We start from the raw sequence: 10,516 nt of genomic DNA, 5'->3' as shown, positions 1-10,516 counted from the left end.
CAGGCCTCTGCCCAACAGAATGGAGGCAGCAGCACAAAAAAGGGGAAAGGAGACCTGCACTCCCATGCACACCAGGAGCAATTCTATGCAAGTCCACCCAGAAGTAAGCCGGCCGGGGTGTCGTGCAAAAGGACCAACCCCCAGGAAAGCGGCACACGGAGGGCAAAAGGCAGCACCTCTGAGTTCCCAGCCGCACTGGGGTTTGTACCAGCTGCAGCATCTGGGCCAGGGTGCATAGCCATCCTGCTAGTCTCCCCTGAGGCTACCCAACCCTCCCCTCTTGGGATTTGGAGCCCACCATCTGCAATACTTCATCCACAGCTGCTTGCCCTAGGGACTCCTCAATGTTCAAGGGTGTGAAGATGCTCCACAACTCGGGCAGAGAAGGTCAGGGCGACAGAGGCTGGGAGGCAACAGAGAACAACTCATTGGTCTTAAGATTGGTCTGCATCATGCCCCGTGTCCACAACCACCTCACTTCTGTTGCCATCCGCCCCTGTTGCCATCGCAGTGGAGATGGCTGCCCCATCACTGACCTTCATCTCCTCATGGCTCGCCACTGTGGCAGGGGTGTGGCCTGCCAGTTCCCCCCTGGAAGGATCAACCAGGGCAGTTGATGGGCCCACAACAGCACTGGTGTCCTTGTCCTCTGGGCTCACACCCAGGCCCACAATCCCCAAGCTGATATGCACCACACTGACTGAGTCACCTGTAGAGGGAAAGGCAGGTTTGAGCGGACAATGGGGGGGGGGCAACCCCTGCTGCTACTCTAATGGTGGAGCATGGCTGCAAGGCCACATACCTGCTAGACAGGACTTCAACACTGTGACAGGAGGGATCACCGCATGCAGTATGGCCTCAGCAGATCTTCCAGCACTGCCTGCTTGTAGGGCCATGAGGCCCACACTTGCCTCCAAGTCAACCCAAAGGAATACTTTCACTGCTTCAGGGCAGGCAGCCTGGCCCAGGGCAGAGACTTGCTCCTCCCCCATGTGCCAGAAGGCATTCAGGCGAGCACTCACGGAGCTGTCTCTGGTGGTAGTGAGTGTCACACTGGCATGCTCCAGCACCCGCCCATAATGCGGGAGCTTTTCCACCTCAGTCCAGTTGGGCTGCCCATGGGGATTGCTGCCTGCTGGTTTCAGCATAGCCAGGGCATCATGGCAAGCATCCTTAAAAGTCCCGCCTCTCCTCCAGGGCTCTGAACCAATCCTTGTGATTTAGGCTTCATGTTAGTCCAAGTGACTGTCAGCCAATCAGAGCCCATGGAATTCCACTGGATGGGAGGGGGTGAGCCAACCTCAGCTTTAGAAGTTAGAAGAAACCTTTTTTTAAACTTCTGGACAGGGATTTCATGGCTCTGGGAAAGAGCGTCAGCTTAACCAGGCTTTTATTTAGCTTTTTAGTTAGGGTTTGGGGTGGTGTTTTTGTAGGGAAGAAAGCCTATTTTAGTGTGACAAATAAGCATCCTGTTACGGGCCCATCATTCCTAACTGGTGTGTGTAGGTTCTGTGCTAAGGTGCTCTGTGAGCGAAAAGAGCAGTCTTGACCCTGTTGAGGTACCCTGCCCAGAGAAAGGTGAATCAAGTCTCCCCTCAGGGGTTATTTATTTTATTTGAGAGTCAGCTTTACTTTATATATCTAAGTTATCCACACATCATATTTACCTTAATAAATACTTTATTTTCTGTTAAGTAAACCTTAGTTGTTCCTCTCCATCTCTGTCTTGTCTGTCAAGTCAAAAACCTAAGAAGCAGGGGTCTCTGTTTACCTCACATGTAAGTACAACCTTAGTCTAGCAGGTTTGCAAATAAGAGACATTTAGGGAGCACATCGTTTACACGCTACGAATCTTTATTTTAAAGTTTGTCCCCGTTTTTCTTTGATTGTGGGTGGTTGGGGTATAAAGAGTCTACAGGAGAGCCGAAGTGAGGGATTGGATCTTCATCAGACCAGAAGGCAGTGGCCTCAGAGCTTTCCCCCTTCTCTCGCCCCATAGCCGCCACAGCCACCATGCTGCAAAGGAATGCAGGCACCATAGGAACCTCTGGACAGAGGAAGAAGAAGAAGAAGAGAGAGATTGGATTTATACCCCGCCCTTCACTTGGGAGTCTCAGAGCGGCTTACAAACTCCTTCCCCTTCCCCTCCCCACAACAGACACCCTGTGAGGTGGGTGGGGCTGAGAGAACTCTGACACAAACTGCTCTTTTTCAAGGACAGCTGTGCCAGAGCTTGTGACTGACCCAAGGTCACATCAGTAGCTGCAAGTGGAGGAGTGGGGAATCAAACCCGGTTCTCCCAGATTAGAGTCCACACACTTAACCACTACACCAAACTGGTGTACCTCCTGCCAGCCACAAGATAGACATGGGGCAGCTATGGGGTGCCTTCCGGGCACCCCCTGGGGACAGCATTAGGAGATTGGGCCTGAGCTGCAGGGGGCTGCTGTCCATGATTACCAGTGTGTAGGGAGTGATTTAAAGAGGGAAGGGAGCTGCCAGAAACATTCCCTGTCACAATCCACCTTTAGGATCAGTGTTCCCAGACAAGCCTCTGGTCAATATTTGATGGCACACATTCCATGTGGCTGTAGGACCTAATTTGATCCTGTTTTCAGACCAGGGAAGAGTACAGTGAGTGAACCTGTGAGATGCTGAGAAAGAAGGTTGCCTGTGTCACCTTTTCCTACATACCAGACTCATCCTTCCGAGAGAGGAGGGGTCTAGGCATAACAGGAGGCCTCCCCACTCAATCCATTCTCCTAACCAGCCCCTCCTCTCCTCAGCTACCAGACGACATACAGCAGGATGGTGGCCTTTCCATCCAATGCCCAGCCTGGGTTCTGTCTGACTCATCTCCTGACCATGCTATTTGTGTGGCTGGCACAGTAATGCTGCCGGGGTGCTGTGCTGAGTACTACCGAGACTGCGTCAGCACCGTGCTGCTTGTGGACTCCACCTACTTGGAGCAGTTCCACCTGGACAGGGTGGCCAACCAAGCCCTTTGTTAGGAGCTTGGGTCATTGCTGCAGGGTCAGGCGCTTGCCCTCAGGCCCATCTCTGATCCTGTGAAAGGTGCAGCTGTTCCTGTTTCCTTGCCACAGGCTTATTCCAGGCAGTAGTGGTCAAGGTGCTGAAAGTGTCCCAGTCCTTGGTGAGCTGCTGCCTCCATAGCTTCCTGGATGCCATGCTGCTGCACCTGCAGGAGGATGTGCACTTCCCCACAGACGTATTGGAGTTGACCCTCATCTGTGCTGGGCTCTCTGCATTTGTGGACTTCCTGAACATCGTGGGAGGCTGTGGACTGCACCCACATCTTGCTCATCACCCCAGGGACAAGCTACAGGTCTTTATCAACTCACACCATTTGTACAGCTTGAATGTGCAAGCCAGTTGTGACCACAAGTGCATCTTCATGGACTTTATGGTCAGCTTCCCAGGGAGAATGCATGATGCACAGATCTTCATGATGTCCAGTCCCAACCACCTGTTGGCCGCCTGGCTGAACAGCAAGGGATGGGTGTTGGGTAAGTTCCCCTGCGGGGGGTGAGGAAATGGCTGTCCTTTTCTCCACCACAGTTGATCAGGACTACTCTCTGCTCCCAGCCTGCTCACACTGTATGCCAGGGACAAGCCAGCGGACCAGACCACCTACAACCAGGATGAAAGTGGACTTCAGTTGCCTACACCACACTAGGGGGCCGCAGGGTCAAGCAGGCCCTGAGTGTTGGCAAGCTGTTTGTCATATGTGCCATGCTCTACAACATGGCCACTCAACAACTGGAGAGGGGGAGAACTTCTGGCCCAGGGACACAGGGGACGGACCACCAGAGTTGGCAACAGTTGGCCAGATGGTCCAGGACATTGCTGAGTGGGTGCAGGTCTGGGAACACATATGGAAGCAGAGGTAGTCCCTCAATGGTGCCCTAGCCCATACCACACCAGCCCATGGTACTGTGTCTGGGAGGTGAGTAGATAAGGGCGTCCCCATGTCAAGGATGCTGTTGCCTCATGTGGTCTGCGTGTCCCCCTGGGGCCCCTGTCCCATATAGCCACACCCGCAGGACCCATGCCGCACAGCAATGATGGACTGGCATCCATAGACAGCAAGCCGAGGGCTGAGGCTGAAGCAGAGTCCAAGGGGTCCATCAGGAGCTTAGTGGGCTGGTGTCGGGGGAGGGGCCTATGATTTCAATCAGCTCTTCCTCAGCCATGACTGACAGCAGATCCATGGAGGGCATCAAGTCCCAGACCTGGAGCTGATGGGCCTCCTGGGTCTGGATGAGATGCCTCTGGCTCCCCAGAAGCCCCAAGCCCTCACAAACAGTGGTCTGTTTCGGCTCATTCCCCCGTTCTTTTCCACAGGGCTGTCGCTTATGGCCACCCAGCACTGAATGAAGGCTGTTTGGGCCAGGTGGTGACCATCCTGCGGTGCCTGGAGAAGGAGGCAGATGTGGAGCACCACTGGTGCAGCCTGCTGGCCGTCATTGCAGGCATGCCATGTGGCGGCTGGCCCACAGCCCGCGGGATGTCCAGGGGCACCTGAAGCAGTTTTCTGAGGTCATGGGCCAGCTGTTGAATGTCCTGGGGGCACTGTTAGATTAAGGGGGGCTGCGGGCATACCCTCAGCAGTGCTGGGCGCCTGTGGGGCTAGGGCCCTTCCTTCTCAGGACTGTCCCCCTCCCAGTGTGGTTGTGCCTGTATGAGTTTACTGTTGCTAGTTTTGTTGTTGTTATTTGTTCCGAGTAAAGTTTATTGCTTCTTCACGCTTGTGCACTGCTTTGACTCTGTGGTGGTGTGGGCCGTCTTCTCCACCTCCCAGACTTAGCACCCCCTGGGGGCAGTGCCCATGTAGTAGGGTTGTTAGCCCCGAGGCTGGGTGGGGGGGCCCTCCAGGGAAGGCTGTGCCAGTCCTACCACTGCCACAGATGGTTCTGGACACCAGCTGCTGAGTGGCACACGGATGGATTACCAGAGGGATCCCAGTTTGAGAAAGAAAAGGATCAATAGTGGTATGGGGATGTGCAGCAAGCACCAACTCCTGCCCGCCCACATGATCTCAGGGCAGGTGGCTTGTGACAGTCTAGGAGGCTTGGGGGCGGGGCCAGGGGATGTGAGGTCATGGTAGATGGTCTCTGCTGTCTAATTGGTGGTTCTGCTTCCAGGAGCTCTTCAGCCTAGAGGTTGGCCGCCCAGGGGGCAGGTGGGTCTCTGGGGAAGGCAGAATAATGCTCTGTGGGTACAGGGTTGTATACACTGGTGGTCACTCCTGGGCTCTGTTGGAGCTGCCCTCAGTGGTGGGTGGGTCTTAGGGTGGTGCCCCCCAGAGCAGTGCTCCCTCTAAGCTGAGTGAGTGTGAGCTACCTCACAGTTTTCTAGCCTCCGGCTCACACCTTTTTGTCTTAGCTCAGGAAGGAGGGCTCCAGAGCAAACTCATTTACGCCATAACCAAATGGCTCACTCACAACTTTCATGCCGGTAGCTCACAAAGCAGAATTTTTGCTCACAAGACTCCACAGCTTAGAGGGAACATTGCCCCAGAGGACAGTGGCTGGCTGCATCCCCCCATCAGGCAAGTGCTGTGCTGCTGTCTGCCCTGGGACTGCCTGCCGTGCTTGTCCGGGTGTGGCCATGGCCCCCTGGTGGGGGGATGTGGATGTGGGAGGGGGATCTTTGAAAGAAGAACGTGGGGCAGTGGACTTAACTTGCTCTGTGATGGGGCGTCCATCCCATGACCACTGGACCACGGCTCTGCAGTGGGGTGGGGTGCTGCAGCTGTGGCCGCTCTGGGCCACCATGCCTCCAGGGGGAACTAGAGTGTGCCCTTGTGGTGGCAGTGGGGGGAACCAAGTCATCATGGTAGACTACAAATGTAGTAAAATAAATAAATGTATAATATGTGTTGGAGCCCAGGTACAAGAAGCATTTGAGAATGGCAAAAAAGTCCAGCTAAATACAGAAGTGAAGATATAGTTCAAAGATGGGGTGTATTGGTTGAGGGCCAACAGATAAATCATATGTAGGAGAAACTTCTAATTGTCATTTTAAAATATTATTTGAAATGATCAAAAGTAGTCCGAATGATATAGTTTTTATATATGTTAAGAAGGTATTTGAATATAGATAACTTTGTATGTTGTTTGAATGTATAAGAATAGAATATCCACTCTTATCAAGTGGGATAGCTGGTTATTGTTGGAAGGTGATTTTGAAAACTTGTAGATATGGGAGTCTGAACAGATTATCCATTTCACAAAAAAGAGGGAAATACCCAGCAAAAAGAGAGAGGAGAAAGGTCAGTGGAATCAGGAGTAGGATGTATGAGATGAACTGATAATAAAATTGAGGTATCTCTGTACTCACACTAATTTCAGATAATTTGTTGCCAACAAGTAAGTGTTTCCGCTATTCAAAAAAGTCTTTTAAAACTTTGAGGAGAGAGGCTTTCTCTTCTGTTTCTACTCAAACATTCAATCATAGGTTTCTGAGTTTCACTGACTCTTAAAGTCTAGAAGGCAGGAACATACAACCAAGTTCTCAAAATCCTGCTATATATACAGGGATCACTCCTCTTTTGAGAGCTGTCTCCCTTTTCACTGGGCAGGGATTACTTCTCTTAACTAGAAGCAACTTCCCTTTTTGGCTTGAATGGGGATCCTCTCTGATCCTCTCACTCTTTTTGCCTCCTTCCCAGTCCACAATTAGTGCTTAACTGTCTCTTCTTCAACTGTCAGTTCTCGACTGTTATTCCTTAACTGAATGTCTTGAAAAATTCCATTGGAACAGCTTGTCACTCACAAGGTTCTCACACTCTGTTAGGCATTAACTCTTGACAGTCCATCACAGATACAATATACAAATGAACCAATCCAATTATGTGCACAAAACCTAATATATGAGGAAATAAAGAACAAATCAAAGAATAGGAAATAAATGTACACGTACAAATTACATAACGCACAATGCCAAATAAAATAAAACACAATGCATTTTGGCACAAATCCTTCATTAGCAGCATATAACCACAATTAACTTACTTTTGGGTAAGATGTTTTCATGAACTTGAATAATTGCTCTCCTAATTATTTGTGTAGAACCAATGGATGGTATGAAATTCTTTTAAATTAGTTACTGGTAAAGATGCATACCAGTAGTGACTTTCGGTTTTGGTGACCTGAATGGAGGACGTGTCCCTTTGGAGCTCCGAGGGGTGCTTGTGACTCGGCGGCTGGGAAGGGGTTAGGATGCATCCGAACCCTCCCAGGACCCTTGTAGGGGGTTCCTAGCCATGGGGCTCGAGGGGTGCCTCTTCGGAGACGGAATGCCAAGGAATTGAGGTGCTTCTTTGCCCCGAAGGTCTCGTCGCCGTAGATCCAGCAATGGTGTTAAGGACGCACACCGGGACAAGTGGGCAGTTGGTTGAGCGGTTCTCTTACCTGATCGGAAAGAAGCGTGAGTGAATGAATCGTTAAGCCATACAAACGAACAAGCAGAAAATGCCCCCAACCTCAAAATTAAAGCGGCGTGGGGGGGGGGGAGTTCCCACCCTGAAATAACCAAAAACTTTTAAAAACTCAGCAAGAGGAGGGGGCAAGAAAATAAGCCATTATTTCTTAAAATGGAGTATATCCGACTGATAAGCAAATCTTTAAAGAGCTCACAGAGACTTTAAAGAAAAATTATTAAAACGTAAACAACTCTCCAGACGTCTGTGGGGAAAATGGCATTTAAGCTCGGATCTTCTTCAGGAAGTGCTAGCCTTGCAGCTCAGGTCACAAGACCAAAAACAACCATAGACTTATCCACAGTGATTGCTAATGCACTGCGCCCTCTACTGGACCAATTGATTATGATGAACAACAAATTTGATTCTTTCTACAAGCAACCTCAAGAAACATCAAATAAAGCAGAGAATACAACCAAAGGACATATCAAACACAAGGATCAGAAAAGGAAAATAGACTCTATTATAAAAACAAGGGCATCCAAGGAGAGGCAGCAAAGAATCGAAAAGAAACAAAGAGCAACAGAGGACGACATTGCTACTGACGAAGAAGGCATTGTGGAAAGTATCGAAGAATCATTTCAAAGCTCTACAGAAGAAAAATCTGAACTAGAACTAGGGGCATTAGCCCCCAAAATCATAAACCCCGGATGAAACTATGATTTTAGTGAAACCTAATACGCGAACGAACTCTGTGCCTCAATTAACTTTTAGAAATCTAGATATACTCCAACCAGATAAAAGCATAAATGTATTTTACTTTATTTTCATTTGTAACATGGTATTGTTAAGATAAGCCGTACGAAGAAAAAAGCAACGCTGTAAGTGAATAATCAATGTAAGCATTTGTAAGCTATCCGACCTTTGCCACTTTGGTTTTTAGTGGTTTCTGTCTCCTGTAGTTTGCAGTGTACCCATATCCTATGAGTTCTTTGTAGTTTTAGAATAACAGCAATAAAAATTTTAAAAAAGCAAAAAAAAAAAAAGCTGCATACCAGTAGTTATGTTGTAATAAAAAGGATTAAATGCATACATCATGAAGCAACCCTGCAAACTGGAGCTTGCCACAGAATGCATTCCAGTTTGGGAACTAAGGCCAGTCAGGATTTCCTGATGAGCAAAACTTGACATGTATGTTTTACACCCATTTGTTGCTAGAGTTGCCAATTCCGTGATGGGAAATTTCGAGTCAGGACATTTGGGGTGGAGTCTTGGGAGGGCAGGGTTTGGGGAAGAGAAAGTCTGCAGGGTATAATGCCACAGACTCCACTTGCCAACCCCCTCCCCGCCCCCCATTTTCTCCAGGGGAGCTGATTTCTGTTGTCTGGCAACCCCATTTGTCGCATAAGTATACTCCTAAAAACATAACGTGTAAAAAAAGGACCTGGACACAAAGCTAACGTGAGGTTGATGGCAAAAATTCTAGGCTGTCACGTCTTTTAATTATACGGTAGTAATTTAAGGGATATGGTATACAGTATTTTTAGAGGACTCAGGTTGGCACGTGCAGAAGGAGGATGTGCTCCAGAGCCCCAATGCGGTACAACGGTTTCCGGGACGTCAGACTATAAAAGGTAGATTCCAGTTTGGAATTTTAAAAAAATCCTCCCGGCAAGTAGAAAGGCGATGCTCCCAAACCCCCGCACTCCGCCCTGGAGCTCCGCCACCTCCTGCGTGGGTGTCCCAGGCGGGAATACGCGACAGAGGGCGTGGCTTGCAATTTGGGCACGGTCCCCCGCTCCTCCCACTGAAAGCGAGAACAAACAGCCAGGCTGCTACGATGCCGGTTCTCCGCCACTTGGGGGCAGCGGCTCCTTTCCTTGCTGCGAAGGCCGGATGCCCAGGAGTGGGCTGGGCAGGGCTGAGTAACGGCTCCCTTTGTGTCGCCGTCTTGGCTCTTTGCAGCCCTGCCGAAGAACTGTCGGGGGGGCGAAGGGTTGAGCGGACAGTGTCCTGCCGTCTCTCCTTGGCCCTGCCTCAGCTCATTCGTAACCGCATTTACTGGGGTAGTCATAAATCCCGTCGGATTCGGTGTGAATCACTTCAAAATTAAACATGTCTGTCTGCAGCTCTGGTGTACAGAACCCAGTCCCGCCGAATTCAGTGGGGTGTACCTCCATGAAGGTCAACACGGCGAACAAAGCAGGCGTACTCGAAAACAAGCCCTATTGGACTCGAGAGAGAGGGCTTGCTCCCCAGTAAGGCTACCGTAATTTCCCTCTTGCAGGTAAATCCCATAGAAATACACGCGACTGCCTTCTAAGCACACACACACACAATAGCTGTGAAGGCGGCGCATATAGGATTGCGCACTCGGGGACTTTTCCTGCCGCCGGACGGGAGACCGCTGCCCAGGTTCGGGAGGGGGCCAAGTCGTTAGGGGTCTTGCAAAGAAGGTTGAAAGAGGTGGGCCCCGGCGGGATCCAGCAAAGCCCTTCTTCTTATGATGTTTGGGTACAGATGCGGGACTGCTTCACAAGAAGTCATCCGCACTCTTGCTTTTTAAATGTTAAAAAAAAACCCCCACCGGCGGGCAGCAAGGATTCCAGGAAAAGTAGACCACGCAGGACTGAAAGTTAGTCAGTCCCCGTCTGAGACATTCTTTTGTCGCTGTCGAGTGCTTAGAGCATCCAGCCCGATCCTTTGCACGTCTACTCGGAAGTAAGGGCCCCTTAAACCCCCCTGGCTTTCCTTTCGGAGGGGCACCCTAGCCGGAGGAGGCGGTGGGAGAGCCTCTGGCTGTCTAGCCGCCCGCTGGACGGCGCGGACTTCCAAGCCAGGAGCCGTGCGCGAAGAGCCCATTTTGGGGCGGACGCGACTCTCCTCGACGGCTCTGCTGCCGCCGCCGCCGCCGCCGCCCCGTGTGAGCAGTGAGCTCTCGCAGAGGCGGGGGCGGCCTTTCCGTCCGCTGGGCGGGCGAGGTCTTCAGGCGGGCGGTGCCGGGGGCGGTGCCGAGAGTCCGCGCCTGCTGGCCCAGGCCGGGCAACTAGGGAGGGAGGGAGGGACTGGGAG

The 10,516-nt window shown here is 51.0% G+C and overlaps 1 protein-coding gene across 1 annotated transcript in view; it reads left to right on the top strand.

The window, feature by feature from the left end:
* The first annotated feature begins 7,849 nt into the window (after positions 1 to 7,849).
* The window catches only part of FMNL3 (formin like 3), a 130,419-nt gene continuing 127,752 nt past the window's right edge, over positions 7,850 to 10,516 (top strand). The window contains exon 1 of the mRNA XM_015423645.1: positions 7,850 to 8,069. Within this exon, the coding sequence (XP_015279131.1) occupies positions 7,850 to 8,069 (220 nt within the window). The remainder of the gene's footprint in view (positions 8,070 to 10,516) is intronic.

This window comes from Gekko japonicus, unplaced genomic scaffold (assembly GCF_001447785.1).
Source record: "Gekko japonicus isolate JY-2015 unplaced genomic scaffold, Gekko_japonicus_V1.1 scaffold33, whole genome shotgun sequence".
Taxonomy (NCBI): Eukaryota; Metazoa; Chordata; class Lepidosauria; order Squamata; family Gekkonidae; genus Gekko; species Gekko japonicus.
The sequence above is the reverse complement of the archived record's forward strand: the minus strand, read 5'-3'. Positions and strand labels throughout refer to the sequence as shown.